This window comes from Tribolium castaneum, chromosome 6 (assembly GCF_031307605.1).
Source record: "Tribolium castaneum strain GA2 chromosome 6, icTriCast1.1, whole genome shotgun sequence".
In the NCBI taxonomy this organism is placed as follows: Eukaryota; Metazoa; Arthropoda; class Insecta; order Coleoptera; family Tenebrionidae; genus Tribolium; species Tribolium castaneum.
In genome coordinates this window covers 3,190,760-3,207,743 of record NC_087399.1, presented here as the reverse complement: position 1 = coordinate 3,207,743, position 16,984 = coordinate 3,190,760, and the positions used below count along the sequence as shown (strand labels likewise).

The 16,984-nt window shown below is 34.9% G+C and overlaps 1 protein-coding gene across 1 annotated transcript; it reads left to right on the top strand.

Annotated features, from left to right (window-relative positions):
- Positions 1 to 533: 533 nt before the first annotated feature.
- LOC103314024 (enhancer of split malpha protein) lies at positions 534 to 1,668 on the top strand. The gene has a single exon (XM_008198744.3). The coding sequence runs from the start codon at positions 1,069 to 1,071 to the stop codon at positions 1,507 to 1,509; it is 441 nt and encodes a 146-aa protein (XP_008196966.1). The 5' UTR covers positions 534 to 1,068; the 3' UTR covers positions 1,510 to 1,668.
- The last annotated feature ends 15,316 nt before the right edge of the window (positions 1,669 to 16,984 follow it).

The following is a 16,984-nucleotide window of genomic DNA, read 5'->3' as shown; positions in this document are numbered from 1 at the left end:
AGCAAAAATTTTTGCTTTAAAAACATACTTTTTTTTGATAAACGTCAACCATCTAAATTTTTTGTTTCTGAAAATAGAAACTTCGAAGTAGTAATTCCTTTGTTCATTTGTTAGAGTTTATTAAAGACTGAGGTCAAGTTCTCACATCTTTAGATCTTTCTGGTTCTTTTAAACAAAATCTCCACTTGCATTTGATTTTAAATTTTAAAATTTTCAAAACAGATATTACTTAAGTTATGTCGAGATTTAAAATTTTTAAGCAATCAATAAATCGCTTTGAAACTGTCATATTTTTTACGAGTAGCTTCTCCAACGATTTTTTTCTTTACAAAAATCTTAAGACTGCAAATTCTATAGTTCAAATTTTAGGACCATTATTGTGATTTTTCTAATGTTTGTGTTAAAAAATGGTCATAAATGGTAATGTTTGGACCTGTTTTGGGTTAAATGCTATTATTGTGTTAGGTATCATATTGATAATCGTGTCCTAAGGCCTGGTCCTTTAACCTTTTTACTCATCGCGCGTTTAAAATCTCGGCAGCAGGTGCAAGCCATTTAAAAATGTCGGCCATACAAGTCCAGTCTTTTATTTTCCTGCGTGCTCGCTCTGTAATCACCGCTCGTTCCTATTAGACTCCTATAAGCCATCCATTACGCTTTGTCCCCTTCATAACAATTCAAATCGCAGCAAGATTTAGAGTAAAAACATGTTTGTCGCGCACACAGGTAGAATTCCACCCCCTTGATCTCGCAGCAAAAGGGTCAAAGAGAGGGTGTACAAAGGTGTCGAGCAAAAATCTTTGTAAAAACACCCCTGCACGTTTACCATCTGCCTTCGTATGTGTGGGAACCTCATCTCGGTTGCGATTCTCACGACTCCACACCCCACACATGTCGCGCGTCTCACTCGGGCGCCCATGCCAGCCCATCCTGGCTCTCGCTCGACCGAAAATACGCACACCTGTCCCTTTCCGCAGCGCTCATAGGTCCATGGGGTTCGTGCCCCACTTAGCCCAAGGGGCGCCTATATAAGCCCGAACCCTCACAACTCATCATCACACTGTGAAAATGAACTGCAACGACAACTCCACCAACGAGAACCTCCTCAACGCCAAGAAGGCGCGCTCGGCCTTCCACCAGCTGAAGAAGCTCATCTCGGCCTTGGTGAAGAAGCCGAAGAACAGCTACAAGAAATCGCCCGACTTCGACGAGATCGAGGACAACCTCGCCAACGAGCTGCTCGAGAACCAGATCTTCGAAGACATCGACTCGTGCGAGGACTTCGCCGCGGTGCCGGTGTACCGCGAGGGCCACGTGGAGGTGCTTCCGGTCTGCCGGGGGCAGCGGTTCGTTCCGGTGCACTTTGCCCGGACCGACGCCGGGACCTTCTTCTGGACGTCCATGGCGGGCCCGGACTGCGATTTGAACCAGCAAGGGGACAAAAACGCCATCACTTACTACCAGCAGCCGGAATTACAAGTTCCTGCATACCGATGGGCGCAAGCCTAGTGATCCCAGTGGCCTGTGATTTACCACGACTGAGCGATTTGTGATAATTGTACCTTTTGCAATTTTTTAATTGTGATGGCAGCTTTAATTTTTTTGTCATATTATATGTCTTCCAATTAGGTTTAAGGCGATTCTATTGAATAAATATTTCTATAAGTATTTCTTGAGTTTTATTTCGGCCCAAAAATGCGGCCAGGTAACTGGAGAGTTGACCAAATGAGATTTCGACAGGTTGGAAGGGACAATAGATCGAGAAGTGAGCTGGCTGGGTTTATTACCTACCTGTTTGGAAGGATCGAGATTGTTTTGTCTCGTGCCAATGCCTACGAGGGGTTCCAGAGCTTCCAAACAAGTGGAACAGCAACATTTAATAAAGCGACCAGAAGTGTTTTTTAACCCTTCCACAACCACTTCCTCATTGCCCACTCAATAAAAATATATTTTACAAGAAGAAAAGATAAGGAAAGTGATTTACGATCTTGAGAAAATTAACTGAACCTTGAAAGTGATCATCTTCAGCAAAATTCAAGGACTTAATAAGCTATTTCCCGTGATTTAGACTTTTTTCAAAGGTATAATAGCAAATCCCCCAAAAAAAATCTTAAAAAGATCCTAAATTCCCACAATAATCATAAATAAGCAACAAATTTTTCTTAAGTTTCACATTAGAGAACACTTAATGAATTGGCCACCTTACACTTGACACGAGGAAAATATACAAGGTGAATCTGCTAGAAGTAGGTATATTTTTACTGTCTCTCCAGAACTAATAATCTCTCAGAATTCAGCGTTTGCTGCCAAATACTGTATATTTTTCTCAATGGCTGTATTTTTTTAAATTTCTGTACAATTTTTTGTAATTAAAATTAGTTAATTAAGCCGAAGCAAAAAAAGTGTTGCTTTGTTCAAAAGGTAAAAAATTTTTTTTTTAATTTTTTGCTCAAAACGTTAGACATCGTTTAGAATAACACTGTAGTGTTCAGTTTGAAATTTAATCAAGACTCTGATTAATTCGTAATTAAGTAGCCATTTATTTCGTATTGATAAGTTAAAGAATAATAAATAATAAAATTTCGATTAATTAATATTTTTGAGGGCCGGCTTTAATCGCAATTAACTTTTAATTTGGGATTAACTTAACGTTTGTTAATTTAAATGGAAACTTCCTAAATCGAATTAGTTTAATTCGGAATTAAATTTTAATTTCGCTTTATGTAAATTAGGCCTAATTTTTAATTTATTAGGTTTATCGAGAAGTCATTAAAAATTTAATGTGCTGTTCAGAATTATAAATTAAATTTATTCTTCGACACTGTCAAAATTTACGGTTTTTCTCCTGTGTAAGGAAGTTTTGACAACTGTTTGGCATTTCTCAGTACGAAACGTCAGATTATTTTTAACAAATTTAAAGCAATTTTAAGCCTTGCTGAGTCTATTTCGAAGAATAAAATGTTGTATTCAACTCGTTTTTGTGTAAATCGGTTCATTTATTTCGCCTCGTGGATGATAAACCACTCGTTTTCACTCGTGGTTTAAAAATCCACTCGTGAAATAAAACATCCGATTTATACAAAAACTCATTAAATAAATAACTATTAATTATATAAAGATATGATTGGTTTAATTTGATCACGTGGCGGTTAAACAGGCATCCAATTGCGGATTGGGTTAAATTGATCACACTTCTATGAACCAACTCTGTGTAGTAATATTTTTTATTAATCAATTATTATTAGCAAGAGTTGTAAAAAAATTCAGAAAAAAATCAAATACATAGAGAAAAATATAAAATATTCAATAGCAAACGCTATTAAACGCTAGAATTATTAAGCACTTTTTGTACAAATACTTCATCAAAACAAGAAATCATAAACCCGAATACCCGACCGTTCATAAAACCAATTGACGACCTGAAGATGATTTAAGAATAACGACGAAACGTTGCCAAAAAATTGTATTTTTTGAGTAACACCTAGCCACACCTCCAAACCCACCAAAAAACTTTTTTATTCTAAAAACTTTCAAACAAAGTGGACGAAAAGAGAAAGGACAAAAATCTTGTCTTGACTTGAAATTCAAGATAAGAAAAGAAGACTACTTCTTGTATTTTCGATTCTTGTCTTACTCTTGATGATTTTTTTAGAGATAAACAACATGATTAAAAAAAATCAAGATTCCAAAATTAAAACAAATCTTGATTCTTGATTGTTTCTTGTCGTGACCCGAAATTATTTTAACCCAGTTCTTGTCTTGTACCAAGACAAAAACAAAAAATATTGTCGTAACAAATTATCAAACGTTCAACAACACCGTAGAAGCTTGAAAAAAGACCGTCTTTCTCAATTAGAACCGAATTGAAAAATTCTGAAAGAAATTCGAAGATGGGGTTATTGTGTAATTTTCTTGACCATTGGGGCGCTTGTTTGTGTCGAACCCTTTGTGGGTTTGGAATGAATGCAGAAAATGCGCCTTTCGCCCCAGCTGAGCCGAATTCCCCTGCTAATGAATATTTCATACCTGGGTCCATCTCTAACCGTATCTAATCATCCACATCCTGTAGAGTCCATTTCGGCCGCCCACCTGAGTCATCGTTGCCTTTTTTCACCCCAAAGACGAGCGTGCACGTGAATCGCCGCGGGCGACACGAAATGACCTGATCGGAGGGAGATACCAAGGGCTTTAAAGGTACAAAGTGAATGATGATGACCGCTCTTATACGAAACAATGGGTGCCATACTCAAAACGGCCCACCTCAGGGTGATTATTTATAGGGGCTGGAGGACAGGTTGATGCGTAAATGCGAACTAGACTGGCTATAAATTCATTTATAATTTCCGCTGCACGTGGATTTAATGACTCTGGTTTATACATGTAATAATGTGGAAGGCTTGAAAAATTACCCAGTCCAGAGACATCAAAAAATTCTTAATGCGAACTAGTTGGCAATTAATTTACGAGCGGTAATTCGGATTTTATGTGGCTATTCCAAGGGTGATTCTTTTTGCAAACGCGACGAACTCAAGCGTTCACCACTTTCTCCGTGCTCAAATCATCCAAAACAATTAGAAAAAATCCTCTCACTGTGGGTTTTTTGGGCGGAAGTGGCGGCTTAAAGTGAGATTTGATCACGGGCTGTCAAGCGCGCTGATTTTTCTCCATCAATGACCCAATATTCGTTTACATAATCCGCGATTAATTAATAAGATAATTACGATTTCCGCTTGTAAATCATTGTGCAGTGAACTAATTCATCGGCTTGATAGAGTCGTGAGAAACCCATCAAGTGGTCGAAAACCTCGCGCAAAGGTGTAATTTGGAAGATGCAAATAACGGCGCAAAAGTGTCTAACTGTTCAAATCTCGAGATGCACCAGCAGATGGCTCGCCCTTTTATGTAAATAAATATGTTGCGACCACATGTTTCGATTCTCACACGAAACGGTCCCTTTTTAAAAAATGTGTGCACGTAAACATGTGTCATATTGCCGAAAATTCCAAAGAAAGTGAGCCGTCCCACGCTCCTAACTTTACCGGAACAGTTGGGACACGTGACGGCGCCATTTTGGAAGCCAAAATCGCGACGCCATGTTGGAATTATTGTTTTAATTACACTTTGTCGGCCAGAGCCAATTACGATGCAAATGAAACGAAAAAACTTCATTTACAAATTAATTCGCTCAGCCACGAGGATCGCTCGCTTCGCTCGGTCCTTGAATAACACGTGTTCTCAAATCGTGGGAATAAAGGCAGATGTGCGTATCAAGTCGCTTGTGAATCACGCACGCATTCTTGACGAGATATCGCGTCTTCTTCCCCTTTCGTTTTCAGGTGGTTTTATATTTATTTATTAAAAACCTTGAGCGGGAAAATGGAGGCCAGGTAATTGCCGGTCGCATGATTTACGACAGCCGTTGGTAAATTAAACGGTCGTAAATCTTGTGAAAAAATTCAAATCTATCAGACGCTTTCATTCATAATTCAATCAAGCCGATATCCTGGCCGCGCTCGATTAAAATTCCTGGTGGAAACGGCATGCAAATGCAACATGACATGGACAAGTTAACGACATTGTGAGTCATAAATCGGCCGAATTTGAGCTGGGGAACAAGTGGCCGTCGCGCGTGACGACCTCTGACCTGGCCTCAGGCCCGCACGGGTGATGGGAATTGTTTACACTTGGCGATTTCTTTGTGTGAGGGCACACCTCGCATCGATCCCCGGCCAAAAGGTCACCGGCCCTGACCCCAGCGGCGAAATTCAGGGGTTGCGCCGGCCTCTGTGTCACGGACGCGCCCCAATTCGGGGCAAGGTGATCGGCAAGGTCCTGCGGCCGCCCATCCGCATTTTAGTTTTTTTTTTCTTTTATGTGTTGTCCACATATTGACTGATATTCGAAAAATACAAAAAACCGATGTGTGCTCTTAATTTTTTAATTAGCCCAATATTCACAGAGATTCATATTCATATAATAATTCAAGTACAGTCACCCAAAATAAAATTGACGCGTCCATAAACAAACGCCTACCATAAATTTTTTAATCAGGTACATTTATTTAATCAAAAAACGTCTAAAACCCACAAAGTAAGTCAAAATACGCTTCAAAGTTACAAAAATTAAATGAACCTGATGTTACTCAGCGAGTTCCATACTCGACTTAGTTTATTTTTGAGCAAAATTTCTGCAAAAATAAGCTGACAATGTCAAAATTTGGTTGAGAAAGAAGTTTTTTTTACTTCCTTCAAGCTGTTAAACTCGTTTTTGGGTTTATTACCTACAAAACTGAGCTGAAAAAACCATAAAAACATTCTAATAATTCAGAATAGACATTGACGTATTAGTATGAACTGGACGGAGCTTCGTGTATTCGCGTGGTTACTGGTGGCGGTGACAAGTAGAAAAGAGTGCGATAGATTTTACTGTTAATGTTTCGAACAAGGAAGTCCGAAACATGTTACGTGACGGTAGGCATGAACCCGGCAATTTAAATGGGGAAAATCGGAAAAAAACAGTAAAAATCATCTATTTTGTTGAAAATTATTTATTACGCAAATGTATACATAAAAAAAAATCATTCATGTCTGAAAATAATTAACTTGGTACACTTATGTCTCAGTCTATCTTTTACTTCATTTAAATTTTTATTTTCGTGGTTAATTCTTATGCGAAAATAAGTAAAAAAAATTAAGTGAAGCAACTGTATAAAATGATTTTGAATGGGATCCTGATCTAATATATGGTTATTTAAAGAATTAAAAACTGTTTTGTTATTATCAAGCATTCTCACCCCTTTTAGGACCATTTTATTTGAAAAATTATCATTTCTTGTAACGTGACCAAATTCTCGAAAAATTTTTTCGGCAATGTTGCAAATGTAAATCACATCACTCGACGGCTTTACTAAGCCACCCCTAGTTTTTCGGCTTATTAAAGATGAAAGAGAAGTGTCACTGCTCAAAGCTTTAGCACAAACATTGCAATTTAAAGTTAATTTAAAGTTCGATTTTTAAAGTTTGAATTTTCCAATTTTTGTCGCGATTTTGGTCGATTTCCGGTACCCGGAATATTTATCGAGCAATAACTCCGGAGCTATAGGAGATAACCCTATGAAGTTTATTATCGTTGGAAAGCTCTTTAAATTATCTATCTTTTTCAAAAAAGACTATTGTTTTCCGACTGACAGTTTTCGAGAAAATTGCAGATGAAGGAAAAACAGGTAAAATTTTAAAAAATTCATAATTAAAAAACTGTTGGGAATTTGGCAATTTTCTCGACGCCAGTCGATTCCCCGGGTCATTTTACACAAGTCAGAACCCACATAGTTCCACTTTCTCGAATAGTTTTGCAGTAATTGAGAAAATAAGAAAATGGAAAAATTGTTACTGCGCAATTATGGCGTTTTGAAACAATTGTTTGTAAAATCCGCAAGTGCACGAATAATAAATTTAATCAAGTCGCGAGTCTTTGTCTGCGAAGCTAATTTATTCGCGAACACGGACTCCAACACAACTTTGTTTTAGTTTTTATGCAAATCGAACGGAAATCGCGAGGGAAATATCGAGCATGGGAGTTCAAGGCGCTGAAAGACATGCGATGACAATGGCAGAGGTGTGGCCCGGATTTCTTTGTCTCTATCAGGAACTAATTAATCGTTTGATCAAGGGTGGCCAAAGCCACTTTTGCGTTTTTTGTTATGCGTGCGGAAAAGTAGCGTTTTCGTTGCGGTGCGGTAAGGCGTCGATTGCCGACCGGCGGCTGGAATTCGCGTGCAAAATACGTTTCTAATCGAAGGATCTGTTATATCCCGTGCCCAGCACGCGTGTAACCGCTCACTGATTACGAGCAAACAGGCCGTGGCCACATACCGGTCTCTTGGAGCGTGTCGTTGGCTCTTTCCCACGGTCTCTACCACGATCTCCCTTGACTCTTCCATGGATACACAATCACACTTTGCTACTTTGAGAGGCCATTATTAAAAGGCGATTGCAGGCACGCGAGGGCTCGACATCAGATCAGTCGTGTCAAGACCAGATTTCTTCCGGAAAAGTCCGGAGTTGCAAATATTACCCAATTTTTTGTCATGGAAATGAGTAAATGAACCAAAAAATCCGCATTTTCCGGAAAAATCCAGACATAAACATGAACATGAACTTCAAAATTTGGTTAAAACCTTATTTTCACTAATTTTTTATAAAAAAAAATCAAGTAGCTAATGATGCTATTTTGATCCATGTACTGAAATTTGTTATTTTATTTGTTTTATAAAAATGCAATTAAAGTCGAAAATAATGGTGTTTTGACAATTTAGTTAGTTTTATGAACGAGGAACTAATATTTTATGAAATATTTTCCCAAAAAAGTCGAAAAACCCCAAAGTATGTTGGTCAAAAACATTGTTTTTTTTTGTCAAAAATTACATAGATTTTGCCTTTTTTCGGTTCAGATGTCTTGTTTTTGCGAGATTTTTATAAATAAATTCAAGTACCTAATGATGCTGTTTTGATCTATGTACCGAAGTTTGTCGTTTTATTTGTTATAAAAAAAATCAATTAAAGTCCAAAATGATGGTGTTTTGACAATTTAGTTAGTTTTATGAACAAGGAACTAATATTTTATGAAATATTTTCCCAAAAAAGTCGAAAAACCCCAAAGTCAGTTGGTCCAAAATCATTGTTTTTTTTGTCAAAAATTACATAGATTTTGCCTTTTTTCGGTTCATATGTCTTGTTTTTGCGAGATTTTTATAAATAAATTCAAATACCTAATGATGCTATTTTGACCTATGTACCGAAGTTTGTCGTTTTATTTGTTATAAAAAAATTCAATTAAAGTCGAAAATGATGGTGTTTTGACAATTTAGTTAGTTTTATGAACGAGGAACTAATATTTTATGAAATATTTTCCCAAAAAATTCGAAAAACCCCAAAGTCTATTGGTCCAAAATCACTGTTTTTTTTTGTCAAAAATTACATAGATTTTGCCTTTTTTCGGTTCAGATGTCTTGTTTTTGCGAGATTTTTATAAATAAATTCAAGTACCTAATGATGCTGTTTTGATCTATGTACCGAAGTTTGTCGTTTTATTTGTTATAAAAAAAATCAATTAAAGTCCAAAATGATGGTGTTTTGACAATTTAGTTAGTTTTATGAACGAGGAACTAATATCTTATGAAATATTTTCCCAAAAAAGTCGAAAAACCCCAAAGTCTGTTGGTCCAAAATCATTGTTTTTTTTTGTCAAAAATTACATAGATTTTGCCTATATTTGGTTCATATGTCTTGTTTTTGCGAGATTTTTATAAATAAATTCAAATACCTAATGATGCTATTTTGACCTATGTACCGAAGTTTGTCGTTTTATTTGTTATAAAAAAATTCAATTAAAGTCGAAAATGATGGTGTTTTGACAATTTAGTTAGTTTTATGAACGAGGAACTAATATTTTATGAAATATTTTCCCAAAAAAGTCGAAAAACCCCAAAGTCTGTTGGTCCAAAATCATTGTTTTTTTTTGTCAAAAATTACATAGATTTTGCCTTTATTTGGTTCATATGTCTTGTTTTCGCAAGATTTTTATAAATAAATTCAAGTACCTAATGATGCTATTTTGATCTATGTACCGAAGTTTGTCGTTTTATTTGTTATAAAAAAATTCAATTAAAGTCGAAAATGATGGTGATTTGACAATTTAGTTAGTTTTATGAACGAGGAACTAATATTTTATGAAATATTTTCCTAAAAAAGTGAAAAACTCCGAAGTCTATTGGTCCCAAAATCATTGGTTTTTTTGTCAAAATCGACAGATTTTGCCTTTTTTCGGTTTTTTGCGAGAAAATTACGTAATTATTTCGCGATATTTCGTCAAAAATGACTAAATTAGATCGAAACTGACGTTGCTTTAGCCTGTGGGAAGGATGTCGTAAAAGCCTGCCTCAAAATCTAAGTAAAAAATTGATGTCACTTTTGATATCGAAATATTTGGTAAAGTTAAAAGTCAAAACAACTAAGTAATTAAATCGAAAAATAAAAATAAAAATATACAGGAAGATAAAATTTTATTTTGTCTTCTAGAGCAGTTGAGGAAGGTGGTGTAACGCTTGAGAAGATAATAGTAAATTTTATCGTCGTGTACAATATAAAATTTTATTCAATCCTTTATTATTTCGATGAATTACTAAGTAACTTTCAAAAAATTCAACAATGAATAATCAGACGATAAAATTTCATTTTACCGCTAAATAAATAGTGGATGAAATAAAATATGTCATTCGATTACGAGGTCTTGTCGCAGCATTTTTAATGTATTTAACAGCACATTAATTTAGACAAGGCGTTATCTTTAGTGGAGATTAAAAAGGCACGTAATGCGTAACGAGAGCAATTAATTAGGGGGAAAATGTATCATTATCAGTGACATAACGAGCCAGCAACAACACCTGGAAAAATTTGGGAGCCGAAGGCAGCCTTTCTACCGTTGCATTTGCTCCTTTGATCGATTGAAATCGCACGAGAAAAATGTCAAATCTAATTTAATCCTAATGTCAAGGATAGCAGTTTTCTATTCGGATGCAGAATCAAGCATATGTTGCACACTTTTTTGCCGCCGCATTCTCCGGCCTGCTATCCGGGTCATCGCCGTTTTGGGAGAAATCCTTGCAGGATCCGCGCGTTGCAGGAAACAATCCTGCCGTTAAAAATCAGTAAACTTCCTTGGCTTCAAGGCACGAACCAATTAAATAATTATAAAGAATGGAGAGTCGGCCATCGGGCGCTGATGGAAAGATCACGGGTCATCCTTGTATATATAATTACACGAATTACACGACTTTCACTGTTATTATATCTATTACGGGCTTCCGGTGACGTTGTGGTCACGCGGTTCTCACGGATTTGCCCAGCTTCCGGAAAATGACGAAAAATCGCGCAAATTTGGATGAAATTACACACCGAAAATCTTAAGGTATCGGAAACCTTTCGGATGAATTATGAACCGTTACGTGATTTTTGAAACCCGAAACTGAAACATTAGACGCGGAATTGCGCCGCCACGGACAATAAAATCAATTTTTAATGGACAAGGCCTCGTAAAATGCCAATTTTTATCTCCGGCTTTATGCCTATGCAAATTCGCTAATAAGCAGAATTTTTCAATTTTCACAATTTAAATTTCTGGGGACGATAAATTACGAGAATTAATTCCACCTGGTTTCGTAACCAAATTGGAAAATTAATTGAATCTCGCCGGCTTCTAACATCTTATTTATCTAGACAAAACCAACAACTTGGCGAATTTTTTTGACCCGTTTGAGATTTATTCGAAAACATGATAGTGAAACCTTATATCATGCAAAGAATTTCTATAGAGTTTTATTCCAAATATTTTGTTAATAACTAGATACTGGAATTTTATATTCACTTTTAACAGTCAATTTTGCGTTTACAATGCACAGAAACAATGCTAAAAAATCTAGAAAAAATCGAAAGGACACTATAATAGAGTCCCGAGAAAAAGAGAATTCGGAGAATGTAGAAGAACTGTCTAGAATATAGTTGCAAAGAAGTATTTGGATAATAATTTATAAAAGAATCCAAAGATAGGCTTATACAATAATAATCTAAAGAAAAAAAAAGATTTCAGATCAACAAACGGCTTTATAAGAGAAGAATTTTAAGAGAAATCTAGAGAAAATAAGTACAGAAACAATGTTAGAGAAAAAACTGGAAAAATCCTAAACGAAACTATAGTAGGATTTTATAAGGACCCAAGATGGATTGAATGGAATATGCAGAGTGTAGAAAAAAAAGAATTCGTAAAAAAATCAAACAGTAGGTTTATAAAATAATCCAAAGAAGAGTCGAAATTTCAGATCTATTTTAGAAAAAAATCAGAAAAAAATCTTTAAAAACCTAGAAAAGAGCAGATTCAAAAACAATGTGAAAAAATAATCTTGAAAAATTCTAAAAAATAGCTAATAGAATTCTGAAGAAGGATGGAATAGATACAGAAAAATGTATAAAATAATGTTATTTACAAAATATAAAGAAAAGAGAAAAGTTTAGATTTCAGATCTTTGTATATTCTTTATAAAAGAACTAGAACAGAATCTTGAAAAAAATACTAAAACAATGCTAATAAGAATCAGGAGAAACTGTAAAAAACACTGTTATTAGTTTTGTAAAAGGGTGCAGAATAAAGTATAAAAGAGAATATAGAGAAGAACGGTTGATAAAAGAAATTAATTATAATTATAAAGAAGCATCTGGAGAAGAATTTATAAAAGAATGTAAAGGTAAAGAAAAAAAGAATCCAAGTTTCAGATCTACAAACCACTTTATGAAAACCTTAGAAACGTTAAGAAAAATCTAAGGAGTACAGAAAATTTGAAAAAATTATATAATTATAATAAACGAAATTATCAAAGAATTTTGAGAAGATGCGGAGTGGAATTAAAAATTGTAGAATGCAAAATTTTAAAAGTGTTTACAAAACAATTTTAAGCAGTCTAAAGTTCTTAAGAACCGTCTGGAAAAAAATTATAGGTAAAAGAATCTAGCGGTGGGTTCATAAAATAATATAAAGAGTAAAAATTTTAGACTTGGACAAAACCAACAACTTGGCGAATTTTTTTGACCCGTTTGAGATTTATACGAAAACATGATAGTGAAACCTTATATCATGCAAAGAATTTCTATAGAGTTTTATTCCAAATATTTTGTTAATAACTAGATACTGGAATTTTATATTCACTTTTAACAGTCAATTTTGCGTTTACAATGCACAGAAACAATGCTAAAAAATCTAGAAAAAATCGAAAGGACACTATAATAGAGTTCCAAGAGAAAGAGAATTCGGAGAATGTAGAAGAACTGTCTAGAATATAGTTGCAAAGAAGTATTTGCATAATAATTTATAAAAGAATCCAAAGATAGGCTTATACAATAATAATCTAAAGAAAAAAAAAAAGATTTCAGATCAACAAACGGCTTTATAAGAGAAGAATTTTAAGAGAAATTTACAGAAAATAAGTACAGAAACAATGTTAAAGAAAAAACTGGAAAAATCCTAAACGAAACTATAGTAGGATTTTATATGGACCCAAGATGGATTGAATGGAATATGCAGAGTGTAGAAAAAAAAAAGAATTCGTAAAAAAATCAAACAGTAGGTTTATAAAATAATCTAAAGAAGAGTCGAAATTTCAGATCTATTTTAGAAAAAAATCAGAGAAGAATCTTTAAAAATCTAGAAAAGAGCAGATTCAAAAACAATGTGAAAAAATAATCTTGAAAAATTCTAAAAAATAGCTAATAGAATTCTGAAGAAGGATGGAATAGATACAGAAAAATGTATAAAATAATGTTATTTACAAAATATAGAGAAAAAAGAAAAGTTTAGATTTCAGATCTTTGTATATTCTTTATAAAAGAACTAGAACAGAATCTTGAGAAAAATACTAAAACAATGCTAATAAGAATCAGGAGAAACTGTAAAAAACACTGTTATTAGTTTTGTAAAAGGGTGCAGAATAAAATATAAAAGAGAATATAGAGAAGAACGGTTGATAAAAGAAATTAATTATAATTATAAAGAAGCATTTGGAGAAGAATTTATAAAAGAATGTAAAGGTAAAGAAACAAAGAATCCAAGTTTCAGATCTACAAACCACTTTATAAAAACCTTAGAAACGTTAAGAAAAATCTAAGGAGTACAGAAAATTTGGAAAAATTATATAATTATAATAAACGAAATTATTAAAGAATTTTGAGAAGATGCGGAGTGGAATTAAAAAAAATTGTAGAATGCAAAAAAATTTAAAAGTGTTTACAAAACAATTTTAAGCAGTCTACAGTTCTTAAGAACCGTCTGGAAAAAAATTATAGGTAAAAGAATCTAACGGTGGGTTCATAAAATAATATAAAGAGTAAAAATTTTAGACTTGGAAATGGCTTTAGAAAAAAATCAGGGCAATGCTAAAAAATAATCAAGAAAAATCTTAAACAAAACTATCGCCACCAAACAGCTACTTTTAAGGCCTCCCTGTATATCGAAGCGTGAAAATCTGAACAAAGCAAACAATTAAGGGCGCTAACACCTCAGGTGCACAAAGCCTAATATCTGTGTAAACACGGAATAAATTACTGGTATTCAGGAACTCGTCTAATTGAAAAAATAAATTTGGTTTCGTGAAACTTCCTGTTACATATTGACATTGTTTTTATTGCATGTACGACGCCATAAACGCCCAAAATGTGGATTTTTAAACGCGTGCTTTAAAAAAAAAACACGTGAAAGGTCAACGCTCATCCCTAATAAGTCCAGCTGCGTTCCGCTAAGGGTGAATCTGACGGCATTCGAGATTTCTTCTGCCCTCCATTCCCACGGTAGAGAACGCGTTGGCCATATGTCGTTCGTATGCCGCACATAATGGGGCGAACTTGGGGTAAGTGATAATTGAGGAAAGGTGTTCTCTGGCGTGGGAACATTCCGCAAAAGGAAGACGTGTGGAAGGAGCGTGGACCGCACAAGCACAATTTTTCACTCGGCATATCAATACTTATTTATCCAAGTATATAATACAACGTTTTTTCTATAGCAGGACTTGTTGGAGTTTGTAAATTTAAAAAAATAAAAAAACCAAAAATGCGAAAACTTCTGATTGGCGATTGTTTCATCGTATTTATTGGGTGCATTAATCTCGGGCCATGGTGATGGTCTTGTAATGGTCTGTCCTTCTCGGGCCGCTTGGGTGACGTTTGGACGGCTCTCTCGCACACTTCCTGTCTTGTGTGGGAAAAGGAGGCAGGTGTTAACTTGCATAGGAATTTTTTATCCTTGACTTTTGAGCAGAAATTTCTTCAGAACAATTGGGATGAAGCTCAGCCAGGACCGGACGTCCGTCTTTGCACCCTTTTCGAGCACGTGCTAGGCGACCGTTCCCACGGTAGTTCCTTGCCCCGGGGGCCCCTCGACATCAAAACAAGCGTGAGCAACTCAATGATGATTATACGGCCTACTACTGCCGACCAGTTCGTGCTGCACATAATAACAAATCACTATTATTGAGCGGCCGGGGGGCCAGGGGGCCGAATGCCGATACGGCACGAGATAAGCCTGGGAATGGCGGACACGCTCCCAACACACTTCCAGAAAATCCCTGATTGATTTGTCCAATTAGCTGGAAATGTGGCGTCCGCGAAAGTGCAATGGAACCATTTTTACTAATGCTGCTAAAAAAGCAGAACCGGGAGCATTAATTCCGCTTTTTTCTCTTTTTCCATTATTATAATTATGTCTCGGACTGCATAATGTCGCGCGCATCTGCGTATTTTCCCACATATGATTAAAGTATCTTGAACCGTGTCAACGATTCCGCCGATTATGCAAATGTCGCGATTCCGCACGAGGTGGAAAAAGTGGATGACCGGGGGTCGGATTTACGGCCGCAATTATGATAAATGATTTCAATTTTGATGGAAATGGGGCCTCGTAACAGTTAATTGAAAGCGTCTACGATTTTTGCACGATTTGCATTTTAAGCGCAAATTGCTTCTGACCACATTTTGGCCAAAGATGTCAGCTGGTGCTTACGCGATAATGAGGTGAAAATTAGCGCAATTAGAGGCGGTTATGGACACACGATTTCAAAGAACAAAGATTATGCTAATTCGCTCAGGAATTTCCAATTTGTCAATTATTACAAAATGAGGCACTTATTTTGGTTTATAGCCTTCGATACTTTTTTCTTGATCGAAAAAATCTGTTTTAGGCTATTAATTGATACATTTTTGCCATGGCCAACAAAATAAATTAAGATTAAATTAATTCACATTTTAACATTTGTTTCACCTGTTTTGCATACGAAAGTCATTACAAATAAAAAAATCGGTGTTTTATTTCAATAATGCCGGGAGAGAAAATCTGATTTTTTAATTGAGCACAATTCATTGCAGAATTCTTTTAACACTAATTAATCCGCACAGCCACTCAAAATTAAACAAAAAAGTTAATTAAATCTCAGATTTCTAACAACTCACTTTGTCAGACGTTTAATAGGTAAATAACCAACAGCAATTTCACGCCAGGTAATAAGAGGCCAGAGATTTGGTTACGAATTTTTATTCGACGTGACTTACTTTTTTTTATTTCTGAGTTTCGTTTTAAGTGCTTTTTCGTTTCAAACAAATGATACTAAAGATTTGTATGTTATTTATTCAATAATAATAGTAATAATAATAAATACACAAAAATAAATAAATTAAGAAATAAATAAATGAAATAAAATTTACAAAAATTGAGAAGAATAATAGAAAATAAAGCAAGAAGAAAAATAACAAAAAGTGAAAGGAATTTCTGGAAAAATAACTTGGAGGTTGGAAAAATATTTATTTTATTTATTGCGAAAATTTTTCACCGAGAGTTTTTCTTTAAGCAAATGACAGGTATTGCATAACTTTTCGTATCATAGTTAGAGAGTGATCTTTCAAATATTACTGTTTTAAATATTTAGTTAAATATTCAATATTACGCACAAAAACTTGTTGGTAACTTTTTCTTGAATAAAAGAGTTCAAAGTGGTGAAGCAGTAACGAAAATTTTATAGGTAAACAGCGATAAAAAATTATTATAAATTTGGCAGCTTCACCTTGTATACAACGTAGATAAGAAATCACCTTCTGACTAAAACAATTTGAATAAAAAAGAGCAGAACTTGCGTGGAGTTGAATAATGGGCCTTAAATAGAATGTACTGCTCCAGCAAAGTTTAAGGAAAGTTTACATCAAACAAATTATTTCCCCTGGCAAGCTGTGGAACTTGATAAAAACAAATCAGTAAATATGTAAGTGTTTTTATCTTCAATCGTTTTATCATGTTCCAAGAGTGAGAGAATTTATACTTTTGAGGATTAGTTTAATAGCCACATTTTTCCACTGAAACATTTTGTAGAAAGTCGCAGCTTCGCAAAAAAATGGTTCAAGTT

Bases quoted from the DNA above. Each gene is read 5' to 3' on its own strand.
- LOC103314024 (XM_008198744.3), top strand. From the start codon at position 1,069: ATGAACTGCAACGACAACTCCACCAACGAGAACCTCCTCAACGCCAAG.